The sequence below is a fragment of the Stenella coeruleoalba genome, assembly GCF_951394435.1.
Source record: "Stenella coeruleoalba genome assembly, chromosome: 1".
Lineage (NCBI taxonomy): Eukaryota > Metazoa > Chordata > Mammalia > Artiodactyla > Delphinidae > Stenella > Stenella coeruleoalba.
Genome location: NC_137169.1, coordinates 179,755,688 through 179,776,944, shown reverse-complemented (window position 1 = coordinate 179,776,944; position 21,257 = coordinate 179,755,688). Strand labels below are relative to the sequence as shown.

At 47.9% G+C, this 21,257-nt stretch overlaps 1 protein-coding gene across 2 annotated transcripts in view; it reads left to right on the top strand.

Annotated features, from left to right (window-relative positions):
• Positions 1 to 20,183, top strand: part of BRINP2 (BMP/retinoic acid inducible neural specific 2) — a 117,652-nt gene extending 97,469 nt beyond the window's left edge. For both annotated transcript variants that reach the window (XM_079938272.1, XM_079938273.1), the window contains exons 5-8: positions 10,723 to 10,828; positions 13,372 to 13,608; positions 16,107 to 16,329; positions 17,908 to 20,183. In XM_079938272.1, coding sequence (XP_079794398.1) covers positions 10,723 to 10,828; positions 13,372 to 13,608; positions 16,107 to 16,329; positions 17,908 to 19,024 — 1,683 coding nt within the window. In that variant the 3' untranslated portion in view covers positions 19,025 to 20,183. The remainder of the gene's footprint in view (positions 1 to 10,722; positions 10,829 to 13,371; positions 13,609 to 16,106; positions 16,330 to 17,907) is intronic.
• Positions 20,184 to 21,257: the final 1,074 nt, after the last annotated feature.

Below are 21,257 nucleotides of genomic sequence, written 5' to 3'. Positions count from 1 at the left end.
AGAGTTATACATATTCACATATCTATTCCTTTTCAGATTCTTTTCCCATACAGTTTATTACAGAGTACTGAGTATAGTTCCCTGTGCTCTACAGTAGGTCCTTGTTGATTATTTGTTTTACATATAGTAGTGTGCCAATCCCAACCTTATTGAACACCTGTATGTGTCAGGGACTGTTCTGGATACTGAGAATCCAAGAGTGAACAAAACATATGAAGTCCCTGCCCTCGCGAAGCTGAAATTCTAGTGGTGGAGACATAATTAAATACATGAACAGTGTCAGGTGGGCTCAATGGTATAAAGACATGAAGTCAGGGAAGGAGATAGAGGGTGATGGGGACATGGTACTTTAGGGAAGACCAGAGATCTGAATGAAGCAAGGGAGTGAGTCACATGTATATCTTGAGTGAGTGCATTCTAGACAGAGCGGGGAGTGAGGGCAACTGCCCTGAAGTGGGAGTGTGCTTGGTAGGATCCAGGAGCACCGGTAGTGTAGCTGGAAGGAGTCAAAAGGGAGGTAAGGTGGCAGATGAGGCTCCAGTGGTCGCAGGGCCTGGATCATGAGGGTATTACCGATCAGGGAAGAGAGGAGAAAGAGGGATCCTGGAGACCAATGCAGTCATTACTGCACTGGTCAAGGTGAGAAACAGTGGTGGCTTGGACAAAGCTGGTGCTATACAGGTGGTGAGACATTCACAGGTCCAGGTTTTGATGGTAGAGCCTATTGAGTGTTAGCTAAGAAATTGGAAGAAAGGAGTCAAGATTAACCGTGAGATTTTTTGGCCTGAGCAACCTGATGAACAGTGATTTCATTAACTGAGGATAACACTAGGGGGAGATGCAGATCTGAAAGAAATAAATCAAGAGTTCAGTTTTAGACATAGCGTATTTGACATTCCTATTAGATGTCTAACTAAAGATATCTGACAGGCAGTTGGCTATCAACACCAGGATTTAAAGAGAAATGTCATGATTGGAGATATAAGTTTGGCTTACAAATATATCCACATATGTAGTTGGTATTTAAAACTTTGGGAAAGGAGGAGATGAGATCACTCGAGGACTGAATGCAGCTAATCAAGTGGCCCCAGGGCTTTGAGTTGTGAAGCACATCAATTTTCAGAAATGGGCCAAACGAGGAGGATTCAACAAAGGAGGCTGAGACAGAGCATAAAGGTATGAAGAGAACCAAAGCTGGATCACAAAGCCATGTGAAGAAAGTGATTCACAAAAGAAGGAGCAGGCAACTGTTGAGCAGTCAGATTGAGAACTGACCTTCAACTTGGCATCATGGAGGTAACTGGTAACCTAGATAGGAGTAGCTTCAGTGGCATGAAGGGTATAAAAGGCTGAGTGGAGAAGGTTCAAGAGAGAGAACAAAGTGAGGAATCAGAATAGTAGAGACAGTTCTTTAAAGGTCTTGCTGTAAAGGCTCATAGAAAAAATAGGTGATAGCTGGAGACTGATGGGGGATCAAGGGAGCTTGTGTTTTTGTTTTTAAAATGGGAGATATTCCAGAATATTGGTATGTTGATTAAAATGACTCAGTAGAGAGGGGGAAAGTGATGGTGCAGAGAGACAGGAGATAATTGCAGAAGCAATCGAGGTGGTGAGAGGTTGCTATTCCAGGCACAAGTGGAGCAGCAGGTCTCACACAGGACCATGAACACTTCATGCTTTGGAGGCGGAGGCTGTACAGAGCTCACAGCTCACACGTGCAGTGGGATGGCAGATGTGGCAATGGGACGATGCGGATGTTCTCTTCTGATTTATTCCGTTTCCTTGATGAAACAAGCAAAGTCCATGGCTAAGTGAAAGAAGGAATTGTTGAGAAAAGAATGTACGAAATGGTCATTCAGAGCGTTAAGGTCATCAACTGACGAGATGACTAGATAAATGGACCGGATTGTTGGGTGTCACCAAGGACTGACTCATTTGAGACTCATGGTCGTAATTACAACATGAGGCCTGTCAGCGGCGTTGTGAGCTTTATCAGCTACATTCAGCAAGTCTTGTTCAGACAGGCATGGGAGAGATGGAGAGCTGGATTTAACCAAGGGGGGTGTGTGTGTGTGTGTGTGTGTACAAGATGAAAGAAAAAATAGGCAAGGGAGTTGAGAGTATATAGAAAGGAGTGATTACAGTGGTGGATCAAGGGGTCTGAGACCATTATAGGATGATAGTGAAAAGTTGGCCAGGTCAAAAGATTGGGAGTCTCAGTAGATTTGATGACTTGTTATAGGGAAGAGACTAGAGTAGGTACAAGTGTGTAATGCTTTATATTGCTATTACAGAGGGTCAGGTTCTGGGGCACGGCCATGGGCGTGGGAGCCTAAGATGGGGTTGGATAGAGGACAAGATAAGGAGGTGAGGAGGCCAGGGGACTGGGAGGCTGGGTATTAAGGGATCACCTATATGGATGCTGACGTCAGCAGGAATGATACAGACCCGGGTGGTGGTAAGAAAGAGGGTGGTGAGCAAGCTAAATACTGAAAATCCTCAATGAGGGAGGGGGAGTGACAAGAAAAATAGACGGCAACACGGAGGAGTAGTGGGTGATTGTCTTCACGTTTAGAGAGGAAGGAGGACCGGTGTTCAGGATATCACAGCGGAAGACCCACCTCACTTCATGCCAGTGTGAGGTGTGGGAAGGCAGACAGCCACTGCTAGAGAGGACGGCAGGGGAAACCACATCCTCCAGAGCTGCTAGGTTGTGCTTAGAATGAAAAGGTGAAGCGGACTCTTGAGAAGAGATTGAGGTTATAGATGTTCTTGCTGAGGAGTGATCATGAGATCCAGAGAGCATGATGGAGGTTAAGTGAAGAAAAGGGGTCAGATTGGGGGATGGCCAGTGTCTGGAGTGAGAGTCTGAGAGAGGAGGAAGACGGAAGTTCAGACAGGCTAGGGTACGTTTGGGAGGCTGGTATCTTAGGCAGCTTAAAATGATGTAAAAAGAACTGCAGTAGCACAGAGTGGGTTTTACCAAGAAGACAGAACTCTGTGGAAGCCCTCTCACCCTTCAGTCCTCTAGTGGACTGTGTCAAAGTTGGAGAAGAATTGGTCTTATCCATTCGTGAAAGGTAGGCCTGGATCAGTAACTCTGTGGTCCCATTAATGTCCCTTCCTGTCCTTTGACCTGACCAACTTCTCACTTTCTCTCATCCCTCCATGGCCTCATTGTCTTTTTGCCCAACTTAGATCTCTTGGTCCATCACTATAATCACTCCCTTGCATGTTCTCTTCAGCTTACCCTTTGCCTCCTCGTCATGCCCACGGCCATTCCTATAATTCAGAACCTCATCACGCTTACCTGATTTTCTCACATAACTAGTCTTCCCATCTGCATTCTCAGCTCTGCTCCCTGATTCACGATCTATGCTGCTCGCATGAGCGCACATCGTCATATCGTATCATTCCCCTGCTTAAAATCCTTCAGTGGTTTTTGACTACATGGGACAGAGCCCACACCACCGCCTTCCATCCAGGGCGGCAGTGTGAGGCATTGGAAAGAACCCGCGAGTCTGAGCTCTACCACTGCTCATGGCAAGGCTTTGATCAAGTTACCAAACTTCTCTGAGCCCCCATTTGATCCTTCTCAAATTGTTGAACAATCAGAATAATTTCTAACGTGAAGGATTTCTGGGAAGTTCAAATTAGAAAATGTAGAGAGGACATGAGCCACAGCACAAGTGGACCTTGAAAAGGGATAATTCCTCTTCTCAACAAAATGGGAAGGCAGTTGAAGACCTGCTGTCCCTGTTGTCTTTTTAGTTTCAGCTCCAAATGCTCCTTTTACACTCTTCTCAACCCTTGTTTCCCCCCTCAACCCTTCACTTACCATTTATTCCATGTAAGCCAGTCCTGTCTACCTCCTAGTCTTTGTTCAGATATGCCATGCTCTTGAGTCTCCCTTCCTGGTACCTGCTGTCTTTTTTGCTTACAATCCTCATCTGTTCACCTGAGTGGCTTTTCCTAACCCTTCTTCGCTTGGCTCAAAAAGGGAACTCTTTCATGAAGCCTTTCCTGACTCCCAAGGTAGTTAAATGTTCCTCTTCAGTGTTGCAAACACATGCCTCCCTTATACGGATTATCATTTGAACTGATTGCTACCTAACGTGAGAGCCTCTGAAACTATGCGATTCTTATGGGAGGGACTGGGTCTCAGGCATCTTTGGTTCCCGGTGAGAGTACAGAGCCTGCCACATTATGGATAATGAGTAAAGGTTTGCTGAGTGAATGAATGAGTCACTGACCCCACTTTTCACATGGGTTGGGCTCTTCTCAGTGTGTGTGCAAGTGCCTATAAGCATGTTAAGTTGAAAGAAACAAGGTGGATGCAGTATCAAGATGATTTGTTAAGAGAACTCTGGTGAAGGATACCATAGGTCTCTAAGAACAAGACACTAGATCCAATCCAGACACATAGGTGTGGTAAAAGAACAGTAACGCTCCCAGGTTACTCTGTTTCTTGTTGGAACACGCCTCTACTTTTTCATCTCTGCCTGCTTCATTTTCCTGCATCTCCTGTTCTTTCCTCTGTTTATTCTAGACTTTCTGTACACCAGTGGCTTCAGCCCACCTTTAGCTTTGTCTTGCTCTGAAGCTGACTCTGGCCCTGGCTGGACGTAATCTGTTTCGTCTCTCAGCCAGTGCACTCAGGACGGGGACTCTTCTCTTGCTCATTGTAGTATCCTCAGTTCCTGGTACATAGTAGGTGCTTGATAATTATTTATTCCGAATTTTGTAAGCGTCCATGATCAACTCTTAAATTTCTTTTTTCTCTCAGTATCACAGTTCTAAATTCCCCGGAGAAAGAGTCTGGTTCAGGATTCATCTCAGGCCAACACAAAGAGCAGGGGTTACGTAATCTCAACCATGGCTCACTGATTCACTTCTTTAGCAAGGACTGTGGGTGATAGCGTGAGAGGTGGGCAGGCCCTCGAATCCACGTCTGTTATAGTGCCTGTAGATGCACGTTCTCGAACTAGAGCCACTGCCCGTCTCCTCCAGAGAAGGGCCACCATCCTCGGAAGCCTCTTCTTGGAACTCCTCGGTCCCACGTGGCATGAGAGAGGATTATTCAGCTTCCGCTGAGCTGCTTGACCTGTAGCTGTTTCTGTTTGGGAACACCGTGGGTTCTCCCCATGGGTTGCAATTCAGAGAACCATGAAAAAAAAAAAGGCATTTAGTGTCTTCTCCCCCCTCTGCTCATCTCCACATAGTTTAGTGACCTGTCCAAGGACGCACCCCTAGACTAAGGAGCAAAGGGAGGTGTTGGCATCCTGTGCCACAGTGCTGCTCCCTTGCTAGGGTTGACCTGACCATTTTGTCCTGATAGTAATGGTGTTCCACAGGAGGCCATCTCTTTGCCTTAACACACAGCGTTTGCAGATCCAGACAGCAGGGTCCCCCTGCAGCACACCCCTGTGAACTCACACTCCTCTGCTGGTACTGCAGCCCCTGCCACCTACTTCCCTCTCCTGAACATGCCTTCTCAGGGCTTGAGCTGGTTTCCAGTGTGGTCATTGCTCTGGATGGAGGTGAGGTGGAGGTGAGGGGCTCTGCCCATTTGCTCAGCCTTGGTGAAGGAAAGACCCTCGAGCATATCTTCCTGTTGCTTGTTTCTCTAAGCAAAGGTGCTCTTACTTTCTACCCTTTGTTAGCAACTTCTTTTCACTAATGTGGAGAAAGAGGCACCCTGCCCCCTTTTGTTTATCCAACACACGCCCGAGACCCCACTGAACATCCCCCTCTGTTGCAAGGTTTACCCTGGTCAGTACATACCTCTGTTGCAGGATTTGTCACATTAGACTGCAGCTGTTTACGTGCCCATCTCCACCTGCCCACACACAACAGCAGGGCTTAGATCAGTGGGGACTCTTTTCACATGCATACAGTTCCAGGTCCCTTCACAGTGTCGGGTGTGTGGTGAGACACTCAATAAAATGCCTGACTGATAGCGGAAGGCAGGTTACCTGGTTTAGTGGGAGACGAACTTACTCAAGTGAGAAGACTGGGGATTGGGTTTCAACCTTGATACTTACTATTCCTATGGTCTTGGGAAGTTAGTTATTGAACTCCATGACATGGACTTACCAACTGTTTTACTCACCTGTACCCAGGGCTTATATTCAGCTGATATGACCACATCAGTGATTAAAATATTAAAACACTTCCATACAGGCTGGTAAATCATCTTCACCCAATCTGCTGTGTGCCACCCTAACCACCTTTATCTCTCCCCTGGAACCCCGGGATCTCCCCTAATAGTAACCAAAGGACTAATGTAACTCTGGAGACCCTCAGAGCTCTGCTTTGGCACTACGGCTGGCACCTCTCCTGATGAGTGACGTCCTACCTGCTGATACATACTGTGAATAACATATTGTAAATATCACCCCTCACTCTACCGTAGGATGGGGGGTGACACCAAATGATATAGTTCACATGAAAACACTTTGAAAACTGTAAAGGGCTGAATACATATTCATCCTGTCCATAATTCCCAGGAAGGGATCGGAGCCCTGAAGGAAGGGAGGGGCCTATTTCCTAGTTGTAGCTCACCCTCTGATTCATTGAAGGCTGAGGAGGGACTTAGTGAGGAGGGTTTGAGATGCTCATGAGCTGCCCGAAAAGAGCCCACATAAAAGTTCACGTGGATTGCAGGATGGCAAGAGGGAGTGGTTCTCACAAGCATTCTTAAAGTGACTTGTCCAAATTTCTCCCTGTAGCAGCCTGGGATTCAATTTGCAGCTCTTTGAATCACACACACTGTCAGCCGTGCTCTCCTGGCCGGCCCTATCGCTCACAATTAGAAGCCCATTTCACTCGAGCCTAGCTTCGCAGGTGCCCCCCTAGGTAGGACAAGAGCAGCCAGGGAGTTAAGGGCAGGGGGAGGAGAACAGGCTCACTGGAACGAGGGTTTGCACAATCTGGCATTTATGGAAAATTGGATGCGCTAATGAACCTGAGATCCATCAGGGCTTTCTGAAGGCAGGACTGTCTCTATCAACAGGCCAATTAGCACACAATTATTTTCTCCCGAAAGCTTATCTGAGGCGCTCTTTGAATGCTTGCGCCTGAGTGAGCTGCACTTTCCATTACCTCTGGGGGCCCTCTTTAGAATCCGCCAAAGCTGTCTGCCTCTTCTACAGGGAGAGGCACGGGGTTCTCCGCTCCAACCTGCCAGGGACTCTGGGGCTTTCATCACTCGGGGGGAGGGGTCCTCAGCTCATCCTGCTTATCAAGTCAGTGCTCAGGCAATGTCTGCAAGAGGACCCTCTCCAGCTCCCCTTCTCCTTCCCACCTCCTTGCTTCTCTAGGGAAGACAGGTGGCTCAGAGCAGAGTAGCAGGGGAAAGAGCAATGACTTTGGGATCTAGTAAAACCTGCGTGAGCCTTCCTCACTCGTGGAGATCTGGCTTGAGTCATTTCCTCTAACAGGAAATGATCAGGGGGATCATGGTCTTTGTCTCTTCTTCATTCCTGTCCTTGTGCCACAATTAACACAGTGGAGCTACTCACACCCTTTCAATGACTTACCTAATTGATTATCCTCTTGTAGAACTGACCTTTGGAAATAGCAAAGTAAAGGTCAGAAAATCGCATCAGAGCCGGCCCCAGAATATTGAACAAGATTGTGGTGGCGGGGGCGGGGGTTGGGAAGCAGACGGGTTGGTGGTAGATAGGTAGGCATAGTGGTAGGATAAAGGGGAGGAAAGTGGCTGTGCTATATGTGCCCCCTTGGGGGTCGTCCTACTTCTGCGTAAGGTGTGTAGCTTTCTCACCTGTTGCTGGTGAGTGTTCAACTCAGGAGTGGGTGGACAGAAAAGCCAGGGCAGAACTCAGGACAGTATGGTGGCCAGCTTACCTGGAGGTGGGGACAGGCAAATCTCCCAAATACCACACTCAGCATCCCACTCTGCCCTTCAGCCCATCCCATTCCAAGAGAGGCAGGGTTCCCCAGAGTAGCTGGGCTAGTCCTTGGCCATAGCTCTTCTTATAGGAATTTTTGCACCGTGTGGATAAAGAAGACTTTACCTTGACATAAGCCTGACTCTGCCTTCCCACTGCAGTTTGACAACTAGCCACTCACCAACTCACTCAATACAGAGACATTATTCAGCACCAAGTGCCCACCTGTGGAGGGAGGTAGGCTCATGTGGAGCACCAGGATTATAGAAACATGTTTCCTTGTCTGTAAACTCCTTATGGTAGTGGCTGTCTTACTGTGAGTTTTGGATTCTCTTTGAATATGTAATAGATGAATAAATGAGTGAAAGAATAAATGAATGAGTCAAATGAATCGTAGCCCTGCAGGTGACTAGCTGTGTGACCTTGAAGAAATCATTTAACCTATCTGGCCTTGGTTTCCTTATCTGTAATATGGGATAATAATATCTAAAGTGTATACAATTTGTCTTAGCCCATGTTCACATTCTGAAGAGAGGGCAGATCGCTAAAATACTTTGGATGAACTGGTCTGTTTACACTTGTTTTTTAGGGTGATATTATCTAAATGGGTTTACCTCATTTTAATTTTCTGCAGCCCTTTGACGTGCCCTCACAGGAGGCCCGGAGCTTTGAACTGGAGTCTGAGGACTAAAAAGTCAAAACCCTGTTTCAGCTAACTCAGCAGCTCGGTGGTCTCGAGTACTGTAACTCCCAGAACCTTGGTTTCCTTCTTTGAAGAGTGATAGGAGTGGGATTTGTCTCCGAGTTAGTGGGAAGGTTAAATGGCATGATCTTGGAGGATGAACTTGGAAACTGTGCAGAGGTTTCCTGCCTCTGTCATGGCCTTGATCCCGTCCCCGATCCATGCTGGGTCTTGCTGCCTCTCATGCACTGTGTCTATTGCTTCCCCTTGGTCTTGGTCTGCAGTTACCTCTTTTTCTCCCAAATCCCCCCTTCCCTCGCATCCCTCCTCATCCTTCAAGACCAATTTATATATCACCTTCTCCATGAAGCCTTCTCAGACTGCTTTAAGCTACAAGGTTCTCTCCCGTCTCTCTCTTTACTGTATTAGTCTGTGTCATACCATCTCTCACTTAATTACTCTCTTCCATGTGTATTTTTTAAGACCAAGTATACTAAATTCTCTTTAAACATGTCACTTACACTTTGGTATTCACCACGGTAACTAGTAGGACGGCAGACAGTTACACTCCACACTTTCCAGCCCATGGGTTGTAGATCATGCTGCCCCTTCTTTTTTTTTGGGGGGGCCGTGCCGTTCAATCCCTGGTTTTAGTTTTCCCCAACCAGGGATTGAACCCGGCCTCTCAGCAGTGAAAACCGAGAGTCCTAACCACTGGACCACCAGGGATGCTGCCCCTTCTTTTTCTCAAAGTGCTTTCCCTCCCTTCGCTTCTTGTCCACTTTCTACTCACCTTTAAAGACCAATTCAGTTGGTGTCCCCTCTGCAACTCCTTCCCTTGTTTAGAGCTGTGGTTTCCTCAGGGCTCCTCATGGCGCTTTGCGCCTGCTCGATGTGGATGTGTATCAGTCAGTTGGATATGTACCTGCCTCCCCCACAGGGTGTAACCTCCTGGAGGACACACTACATAACTTGTACACCTTTGTGCACACCTCTCCACCCCCCGAAGCCTGGAACAGATTACTCATACATTCTCTAATTTATTGAGTACCTGCTATGTGCCAGGCACCCTGTTGAGTGCTGTTGACAACCTCGTGAGCAAAATAACTATGAGCTTACCTCTGTAGAGCCTTTAGTGTGTGGAGGACCCAGGCTTTAACTAAATACTCGCAGGAAAGGATGGAAAACTGCAAGTTGTATGCTTGTTGCGGAGCCGAGGTGCCCGGAGCTAGGAGAGAAGGTCAGAGGTCTCAGGGCCAGTTTCCTTGAAGAACTCCGAGAAAGGCACTCTATGAATGTTTGCTAAATGGTAGGGAATTGAACAGTGGCTGCCCAATAAATACTCATTGATTGGTTGATTGATTTTTGGCAAAGCCTCTGGAGATCCTGAGAAGAAACGGCCTCGGGTCCCCATCATTCTTATTACATAATTATTTCAGTGCATTTAAAGCTCCCCATTTTTCATCTTATACTTTAAACATCAGGGAAAAACCGATAGGCCAACTTTATAATATGTTAAAATGACTGCGGTGTTTTGGAATATTACATAGCTATAAGAGTTTATGTATATTTAATACGCTTATTAAAATATGCAGTAAGCCCATGGCTGATTTTCTCTAAGGACGTCTCAGTGCCGAGGTGGGATTTAAATGTTTAATATTAATAATAATACTCATATTTCTCTAGTGCTTTTCATCTTCGGGATCCCTAAAGCCTGTGAGCATCACATCAAGTGGATGCAGCTGGGCTTGCCAGCGGGCTGACAGCATCCTCATCCGCCCTCCTTTCTTCCTCTGGGGGAGGAGAAGGGGGAACTCCAACACAAAGGTTCCAGCTTCCACTGCCTACATTGAGTTTCCTCTTCCCAGACTCAGATTCCCTCTGGCTCCCTCTGAAAGGCTTCCAATTATGTACAACTCCTGCCGCCAGCCCTATACCACTGATACTCCCTGTCTTAGAACAAGGGAAAAAGTGGCTTTATGCTCCTGGGGTAGGGAGATACATGCCTTTCCTTGGGCTGGTCCAGGACAGGACATAGAGCCTGAGATTGGCTGACCGGAAAAGGGAAGTGCAAAGGGAAGGTCTCAGCTTGTTATATAAACCCACCCCCTGCCCTTCCTTCTCTAGGTCACAGAGACCAGGACTGGTCCCCTGGGCTGCAGCAACTACGACAACCTGGACTCGGTCAGCTCTGTCCTGGTACAGAGTCCGGAGAACAAAGTGCAGTTACTCGGTAAGGAGCCCTGTGACGTTTTTACACTTTCCATACACGGTAAAAAACAACAACAACAACAACAACTTAGATCACCAAAAGGAAAAAGTCCTGCCTGCCCCATGTGGCTAAACCCTTCTGAAGACAAGAACTACCACTAGTTCTGGAACTTGTATTTAACAACTTTCCATCATTCTTTTGAGAAAACTTCTGACATGGTTCACTTTACACCTCGACCATTGCTCAAACCACTGGACACCCAAATCCTCCCACCTCCCATCCTTTCCAGGACCTCTGTCACTATCCTACAGCAACAGCACATCCATCATCATATACCTTGATCTCGTTGGCGATCTCCTTTGATGTCCAAAGAACCCTCTGCTTTATCCTAAGTACACATTGGGGAGTAGCTGGCCTTTGCAGCGTGGTTATGGGGTACCGTCTCTAGCTTGACTAAGAGCTACACAAACTGTGGGACCATTGGTGACCCTGAGAGTGTTCCCTGCTTTCTGTTACTAGTCTGCAGTCTTCAATGGGAGATCAAAGCCAGGAGAAGAGTTTGAGAAGAATAGGAGCCTTAACTGGGGACAAAACAGGCAGAAACAGAAAAGCGAAAGGAAGGGGAACGACCCTAGGTCTGGAGCTGGGAGATAAGGGGAGGCACTCAGCTCCTGCTGTCTGTCCCCCAAGCATCCTGGGGGCAGAGCCATGCAAACTGATTCAGACAGAGCTGTTTGGCAATGGGAAAAGTTCATTCTTCTTAAGGCCTGAGTTGGACTCTGTTTAGGATATTATTGTCTTGGTATTATAAAATCGATAGCCGTCACCCAGGATCTGTGATTACAAATTCCAGGCAACCTGAGCCAGACGTAACCCCTCAATGCTTTAGGCATCAAGAAGCATACAAAAAGGAGGAAAAGACTCCTGTATTTAAAGCCGCCCAATGCAATTAGCATCCCTCTTCTCTTAGGTCCCTGGATGGGCTGAAGTTCAGAGTGTCTGGTGGTTCATTTGGAATAGTTTATGCTATTTAATTTTATAGCCCATCACTCATGCAGACATTGCTCGGGGCACTTATTTTGTAGCAATAGGAAATGTTAGGAGGAGGAGGGAGCTAATGGGGGAGGTGAAAGGAAAGGACTTGGAGAGGGCTGAGTGTTGAAAGCAAGCGTGTGTGGACAGCGTGCATGGGGAGGGCTGCTCAAGTGCCACTGTGGGCACGTCAAGAAAGGAAGGTTTAGCAGCCGTTCAGAACAGGAGGTAGATCACAAACAAGAACAACAAACATCTACCACGGCTGCAATTCTAAGTTATATTTTGAGGTCTGCCGAGACTGGGTTACATACTTTGGGCTCTCTGATTTCCTGCCAAGGACAAGGTCAAGGGTGTGACAATAAAGAGCTGGCAGATATCTGATGAAAGGGGAGCTCATCCCGTCCAGAAGTCCTCGCGTCCCTCCCTCTCCTGGCACAGTTTCTCCCAGTGTCCCTGCTGGGAGAGCCTCCTGCAGGTCTGACCTCGAACCGGGCTGGGCTGCAACCAAAGGCATGCCCGTCCTTCATTCACCTCTGGATATGCTTCCAACAGCCGCCCTGTGTGGCTTGAAGCCAACTAGGAATCTGTTCTGCTGCTGGTGAACCAATATCCACCACAGATGGGTAGGAAAACTGAAGCTCGGAGCAATTTAGTGGGTTATATTCAAGACCAGAGGCAGCTAATTAGAAAAGAGAGCTGAGAGACATTCATATCTATCCAGGCTCAACTGAACTTGGGGCATCCATCGCCATCTTGCTTTCACATCGCGTTAAGGGTTAAACCCTGAGATAGGCAGCCAGTCCCAGTTATGCAGTATGACCCAATGGGACAAGGACAGGGTCTGACACCAAGCTGACTTTCCCAGCACTGTGACCTGGGCAGGTCACCGTGGTCACTGGACTGGGATTTCCTCATTATAAGAGCCTCAGTATGACCACAGTGTTGCTTATAGTTGTATATGGAAAGTGCTTGCTGTAGTGCCTGGCCACTGTGTACCCACATCACCTTGTCCCTACCTCCTAAGCAGGACAGCCTCCTTGGTCATCGGGGCTAAGGTGGGAGGCCCAGGAGGGTCAGCATTCAGAAGTATCCTAGGAGGCCTGCCTCTCACCTCAGAGAAGCTAGAAACAGGATGGCAATTGGAGGCAGAGCAAAAAAGCCCATCAAGCCTTGATTCTTCCCCCACGAGGGCTATAAGCTCTTCCTTTATCTGAAACATCTTCCCATTTCCATCCTAGAAATGCTGACACGTAGCCAATAAGCCCGTTCATATGATATGCACGCTCTCAATTTGGCTGATGTGAGGGGTTTGACTAAGCCTTGAGCTTTGACGTGCCCCATCTGTCACTGGGACAGCAATAACCCTGTGTCCCAACCAGCTCAGCAGGATCGGGGCCTGGGGTGGCCATTCTTGGGCCCAGCATGCACAAGTCAGCAGAACCCCAGCTGGGGATCCTGCAGCCTTGGGTGTGGGAAACCGAGTACTCCCTGGCCCTGCCCGGCAGTTCCCCGACTCGTCCTTTCCTTAGGCCTGCAGGTGCTGCTGCCCGAGTACCTGCGGGAGCGCTTCGTGACCGCTGCGCTCAGCTACATCACATGCAGCTCTGAGGGCGAGCTCATCTGCAAGGAGAATGACTGTTGGTGCAAGTGCAGCCCCACCTTCCCAGAATGCAACTGTCCTGACGCTGACATCCAGGCCATGGAGGACAGCCTGCTGCAGATCCAGGACTCCTGGGTGACTCACAACCAGCAGTTTGAGGAGTCAGGTGAGCAGTCAGTCAGCCCAGATTTCCTCCCTGTCAATGGGAGGTGGCTGAGAGGTACGGGGTAAGAACCCGGGGCGCTCAGCTTGGCTCCTGGCTCAGCCGCTTAACTGGCTGGGTGACCTCCAGCAGGTTATATGACCACCCCAAGTCTGAACTCATTTTCTTTTTTTGTATATGCAAACAGACCTAATACCTACCAAAGTGATGCGTTTCAAGGACTTAATAAGCTAAGGTAAATATAATTGAGGCCATAGGCCTTGTCTGTCTTGTTTGCCACAGATTCCACAGTGCCTGCACACAAGGTGCACAGTGAATATTTGTTGAATGAATGAGGCACACAGCATGTTTCTAGGAGGCACCGAGTACATGCTGGTGATTGCTTATTGCAGGTATAACTGATATCAATGTCACCTTGAGACTAAGATTCAGAGGGCTTGGTTTTGAGTTCTTATTCCGTGTTATGGCTTGAATGTTTGTATCCCCTCAAATTCATATGTGGAAAATCTGATGCCCAAGGTGATGGTATTAGGAGGTGGGGACTTTGGGATTTGATTAGGTCCTAAGGGCCGAGCCCTCATGAACGGGATCAGTGCTCATATAAAGGAGGCCCCAGAGAGATCCCTTACCTCTTCCAACATGTGAGGACCCAGCAAGAATTTTGCCATCTGCAACCCAGAAGAGGGCCTTCACCAGAACCTGCCAGCAGCCTCCTGATCCTGGACTTCTGGCCTCTGAAAATACATTTCTGTTGTTTACGCCACCCAGTCTGTGGTATTTTGTTATAACAGCTTGGACAGACCTCACACACTCTATTACTGACCCTTTGTCTAACTTTGCTTTAGCCCTGAAGCTCCTCAGTGCCTCCATTTCTTCATCTGTAAATGAGGGAAAATGATAATAATAGGTGGATGGATGGCCCATATGGAGCAATGTAGATAAAGTATAAAGAACTCTGCGTGATACAGAGTTCTTTATACTTTTCAGTATTAAATGAATTTAATACATTTCAGTATTAAATGAATAATAGTTATATGGATGTATCTCAAAAAAACAATACTGGATAAAACAAAGCAAATGAAAAAGGTTATGTATTATATATACATAATTGTATTTAAATAACATTTATATGTAATACTGTAATAACATATTAAATATAATACATATTTAGTACTATTTGATGTTTAAAACATACTAGCCAATACTTAATATTTTTATGGATAAATATATTTTTAGAAAACGTTAAAAAATATAGTAATAAAGAAAACATTCAAGAGAGTAGTTACATCTAGATAAAGATGGAGGGGGAAGTTTAGGGCCTTCAAGTATATTTGCTTTGCCATATTTCTTTTAAAAAAAAATCTGAATTCAGTATGGCAAAATGGCAAACTCTAGGTGGTGGGCACATGGGAGTTTATCTTGTTATTCTCTGTGCTGTTTTGTATACCTAAGTGTTTCATAAAAAGAACTGTGCACACACTACTAGTTGTTAATGTCATTACTAGGTGTGATTTTTCCAGTCATCTGGGTGGGGGCTGAAGAACCAGGGACTTGAGAAATCAGAATGAACTGAGGCCCCAGGCATTGCCATCTCAGGTCTTAAACAAGGCATTCAGTTGCTAAGGAGAGTATCATATTCCGGCCCCCCAGCTGCATTGGACCAATGGTGGTGGGATGCGTTAGGTAATGCTAGAGTGTGTGGGAAAGGACTTTGGGCTTTCAGCACTAGGGATTACTGCCAGTGAGTGAAGGAGGACTGTCCAGACCCCCATCAGGAGACGTGATGGCTGCAGGTTTCAAGTAAAAGCAGGTGCATAGACAGAGATCTGAGCGTGAATTCAGAAAACACACTGTGCCCAGGAAGCTCTGAGGAGGACTCAGACTTGCAGTAGGAGCTAAGAACCAGAAAGCACATTGCTTCCGGGTTAGTTTCAAGAAAGAATGGGTGTCTGGCCAAGAGGTAAATCTCAAAAGAGAGGAAAGGTGTTCTAGAGTCAGAGAGAAGGACGTGGAGGGAAGAGGCTGGTCTCAGGGACTGAAAGGCTTCTAAGAAGACTTCTGAGCTGGGTGCTCCCTCTTCTGTGTCTGCATTTGCCAGTCTTGTCCGCCCTCACCTTCATGAGTGCCTCACACCTTCCCTAAGGGTGTGGTGGTGTGATTGAAGAAGATTGTGCATGAATTATAAGGCGGTATAAAGGGCAAGAGAGATGCATCCCAAGGTCATTGGCCCTGTGGGTGGTGACAGAGATGTGTTTTGAAATTCAGAAGCATATTAGAAACAGGAAGGTTGGGAAAGGATCCATATCTTAAGGTATGTCAATCATCTCTGAATAAGGCTGTTTGAAAAGAAAGAAATAAAAGGGCCCGGGAGGGTGGATGTGAAGCCTCCTTCCTCATACAGTGACTGAAGGGCGGGCTGGGTCTGGGGGGAGGGGGGAGGTCCTCCTGATGGGCACCCATCCAGGTGCCCCTCAGCTCAGCTCTCGTGTTCTTACCCACAGAGGAATTCCAGGCCCTGCTGAAGCGGCTGCCGGACGACAGGTTCCTGAACTCCACAGCCATCTCCCAGTTCTGGGCCATGGACACCAGCCTCCAGCACCGCTACCAGCAGCTGGGAGTCAGCTTGAAAGTGCTGTTCAAGAAGACCCATCGGATCGTCCGCCGGCTCTTCAACCTCTGCAAGCGCTGTCACCGGCAGCCCCGCTTCCGCCTGCCCAAGGAGAGGTGAGCACCCCAGATGCCCGAGCCAGAGCACGTCACCCATGACAGCCACTGAGGCCGGGGAGGGCCCCTGTCCAACACAGCAGAGCTGGGAATGCTGGCGCACACACGGCCTGTTAGAGTCTCCTATTATCTTGACATACTTGCGTGTCATTCTCAGTTATGAGTTGCATCTGAAGTGAGAGAGAGAAAAAAACAGAGGCTAATTTTACTTTTATATAAATTATAGTCGATTCGAATGTTATTCTAATAATACTCTAATTCTCACTTACTCATTTCTATTTTAGTAAGTCTTTTAGGAAAGAAAAGGGTGGAGTTAAAGCTTTCAGACCAATTGCGTATGATGAGAAACACACACAATAGATTGTTTCCAACAAGTGACTCTGCTCTGAGTCATAGGAGGGAAGCGAGCGGAGGGCCTGTGCCCTCGGGAACAGAGTGGGGCTGGATTGTCACAGGCCCTCATGCATCCATCCGCTCCTTCACACGTGCATCCAACAAGCCTTTATTAAGTCCACCTCGCATGTCCTAATATTAAGCAGTGAGGGATATTTGTTAATTGAGAAGATGTAATAAATATACAGGAACATCAAAATTATAAAATTATTATGTGGCAGCCGCTTAAAAGCATGTTCGTGGACCGTAAATCAAAGGCATGGTCTAATAATAGTAAAGGTCAGAGAGAAAAGCCACCCAGGAGAAGGACCTCTTGGCCAGATTGTGTGGGAGGAAATGGAAGTGGGCTGGTACGTGTGAGCCAGAGCATTCCAGGAGGGGGCGCTGCCCTCACAGCAACCCAGGGGTGCACTTCTAACTGAGGCACAGGTAACGAGGGACATATGAGTGAGAGGACAGACCGGCAAGGGCATTTGAGAAAGGTTCTTTTTTTTTTTTTTTTTTTTCCCAACACATAGTTAGGAAATGCTTACCAGGTACCAGGAACAATCCTAGTTTCTGAGAATATGTTGGGGAACAATGCAGGATCCCTGCTTTCACGGCATATGCAGGGAAGCCATCTCTGAACAGGTCAACAATAAATAAACACAATCCACTTTGGTAATGAACATTGCTGTGAATCGCATCAAAGCAGGGTGATGTGACAGAGAGGGACTGGGCGGTGCTTTGGACAGGGGAGTAGCTGAAGACCTCTTTGAGGAGGTATCGTAAGAGCTGAAGTCTAAACCTTAAGAGGGAGCCAGCCATAGAAAAGTCCTATCCTTGGTGGGAGGTTTCTAGAAAGGACAGAGACTGTGAAGGGGGAAAGAGGTTGGCATGACATTGGAAAGTTTGGAGAGCCAGTTGTTGGAAGATCTTATTTAAGAGGCTGAAAACTAGATTGGATACGAAAGGCGCTGCAGATCTTCTGTAGGCTTTTGAATAAGGGAATGAGGTGGTACTTTGGAGGGAGGAAGGAACTTGTTTGGTTATCCCAAAGTGGTAAAGTAGGGTTTCTGTCATTCAGAGAACCTGGGGCTTTTATCTTCCTTATCACCTATTAGTCAAATCTCCTGCCACCCTCAGGGAAGCAGCAGTGTGTGGCTTCCTATGACTCTTGCTTCATTTTTATCCCCCCTCCCAAAGGTCTTTGTCCTACTGGTGGAACCGTATCCAGTCCCTCCTCTACTGTGGAGAGAGCACCTTCCCTGGCACCTTCCTGGAACAGAGCCACAGCTGCACCTGCCCCTACGACCAGTCCTCCTGCCAGGGCCCCATCCCTTGTGCCTTGGGCGAAGGGCCCGCCTGTGCCCACTGTGCCCCAGACAACAGCACACGCTGTGGGAGCTGCAACCCAGGCTACGTGCTCGCCCAGGGCTTGTGCCGCCCCGAGGTGGCCGAGTCGCTGGAGAACTTTCTGGGGCTGGAGACAGACCTGCAGGACCTGGAGCTGAAGTACCTGCTGCAGAAGTGGGACAGCCGCATCGAGGTGCATTCCATCTTCATCAGCAATGACATGCGCCTGGGCAGCTGGTTCGACCCTTCCTGGAGGAAACGCATGCTGCTCACCCTCAAGAGCAACAAGTACAAGCCCGGGCTGGTGCACGTGATGCTGGCCCTGTCCCTGCAGATCTGCCTCACCAAGAACAGCACCCTGGAGCCTGTCATGGCCATCTACGTCAACCCCTTTGGGGGCAGCCACTCTGAGAGCTGGTTCATGCCCGTGAACGAGGGCAGTTTCCCAGACTGGGAAAGGACTAATGTGGATGCTGCTGCCCAGTGCCAAAACTGGACTATTACCTTGGGCAACAGGTGGAAGACCTTCTTTGAGACAGTCCATGTTTACCTACGGAGCCGAATCAAGTCCCTGGACGACAGCTCCAATGAGACGATCTACTACGAGCCTCTGGAGATGACCGATCCCTCCAAGAACTTGGGCTACATGAAAATCAACACGTTGCAGGTCTTTGGCTACAGCCTGCCCTTTGACCCGGATGCCATCCGGGACTTAATTCTCCAGTTAGACTACCCGTATACTCAAGGTTCCCAGGACTCTGCCCTCTTGCAGCTCATCGAGCTTAGGGACCGGGTCAACCAGCTTTCCCCACCTGGCAAGGTGCGGCTTGACCTTTTCTCCTGCTTGCTCCGGCATCGGCTCAAACTGGCCAACAATGAGGTGGGCAGGATCCAGTCGTCTCTGAGGGCTTTCAACTCCAAGCTGCCAAACCCTGTGGAGTATGAGACAGGCAAACTCTGTAGCTAATGGGGGACCCACTCCAGTGCCGGGCAGGGAGGGGATCCATGAATCCGGGGTGCAAAGATCTAAGCCCTCACCTTAGTGCCAACGGGGTGTTCCCTTAAGACTGCACCCAGCAGATGGGACTCGGGGCTTGAACTGAAGCAGGCAGGAGAGAAGGAAACAGCCGCCGCACACATGCACACACCACGCGTGTGCACACGCGCGCACACTCACAAGGGGAGGCGAGCACTCAGCAGCCTTGTATCTGTGAAGCCGGTGCTTTCTCATGAATGCAGTTGAAGGAGAGGGAGCCAGGGAGCGCTTCAGAAAAGGAACCAGCCCAACTGTGCTACACACAAATTCTTAAAAGTGATTCTCAGCATTCAAGAAAGCAAGAGGGAACAACAATGGGAGAGGTGGGAGCACCGCCTCCCCCTCTGTGGAGTCACTTTTGTATTCTTTTTAGCCAGATTTCTTAAATGGCGTTGTTTCATGATTCCCCACAGTGGTTCTTACTTTTTGTTCGCTGCCTCCTCTGAGCCCTCCAGACACAGACCGTTCCTCAAGCCAGCTCCCTTGGGGAAACAGGAGGCGACACCCACGGAGGACCACTCAGGGCAGCCAGGCAGCCCTGCTGCCCTCCCTCTCCCTCGGCCCCCTTGCTTCCTTGGCCTCCCCAGTGTCAGGGCCTGGCTGGCTCCACGTTCCCCTTGTGGTCCAGCCAGAGCTCCTCTCCCAACAGCATCTGTTCTGTCCAAGAAAGCAGCTCTGTCAAGTTAGAGACAATGTATAAGGAAATGTTCTTTTTAAAAAACAAAAAAACAAAAAATATTTATTTTGTGATTGTTTTTCTTGTCAATCTGCTCCAGCCACATGAACGTATGAGTAAAAACTTGCCTGGTTTAATATATATATGTTTTAAAAAGGCTGTTTTTTAGGGGAAAAAATGAAAGAGAAAAGAGAGGGGAAAAAAAGAGTATAGTTCCCTGGGCTGCCTGGATTTTTAAAAATTGGGTGTCCATGGATGGAGGCTATTGCTATGTAGGAGGCTGGTTGATCTGTGTACACACAAGTGCATGCATGTCTGGCTTGAATGTGTGTGTGTGTGTGTGTGTGTGTGTGTGTGTGTGTGAGAGAGAGAGAGAGAGAGAGAGAGAGAGAGGGAGAGGGAGAGGGAGAGAGAGAGAGAAATTGACATTAAATAAAGAATGGAGTGAGGCAAAACTCCAGAGAGTTACCTGGCTTGCCCACCTCCTTTTTTCCCATGTGTGAGGGTTAACACAGGTCTGACAACCAGGATAGGCCACTATCAGGAGAGTAGTAGAGAAGTTCTTGCTTTCCAGGAGAACTGTAGCCTCTGTGCCTAGGGCAAATGCCTGCTAACAGGGGTTTCTCTTTGCCTGCACTGCTGTGGACATCAGGAGAAGTTTTCATCTTCTGCATCTTATGGTCTGGGATTGCCTTTGAGGAAATTGGGAACCATGCAGACATGGCCTTGGTTTTCTCCATTCTGTCTGATTACTACTTTCCCAGCCTAAAAGTCAGGTTTGACATAAGCCACACAGAACAATGCATCATTCTCCCTTAGTGCCTCCCCCAGGTGGTATGAGAAGCATTTTATAGCAGATCTTTTAGAGAACCAATTCTCTGTCTGTTCTCCACATGATCCAAGTACAGTGTGTAGGCATGACAACCCCCATCTTATTCAGGCGAAAGTCACCATGTAAATACTAAGTACCTCATTCCTTACCTGTGGTACATCTTGGTCGGTACAAAATGAATTGGGAGACAGGATGGTCATGTCTCTCTGCCCAGAGCCATCTTCGTTTATTTTTGCAAAGAGAGGAATTCAGCAGTCTATTACTGTCCCATCCATCCAGGAGGACCTGAAATCCTTGATAGATAAGCAGCCTAGGGCATTTCTTTCTTCACAACTCCCCTGAAGGCTTCTACTGTAGAAATACAGAGTGATGGAATGATTTAGGGATGAACACAGGTATTGGCTGCCTATTTCTGGTTCAGCCGCTGCTTACTTTGGGCAGTTTATGTCAAGCTCCTCGTCTGTGGAAGATGGAACCAACAGATGTCATTTTCATCAGTGGGGGTGTTGATGTGCCAAAGGAGTGTGCCTTTGTTGGGAAAGGGGTTGCAACTGGTAGGAAGGCTTTGATACCTTCCCAGGATGGGGTTTGAGAGGTGTAAGGCAGATAGGAGAGTCTGATTGTAGCATTCTGAGTGTGCATATCTATATGCTGTA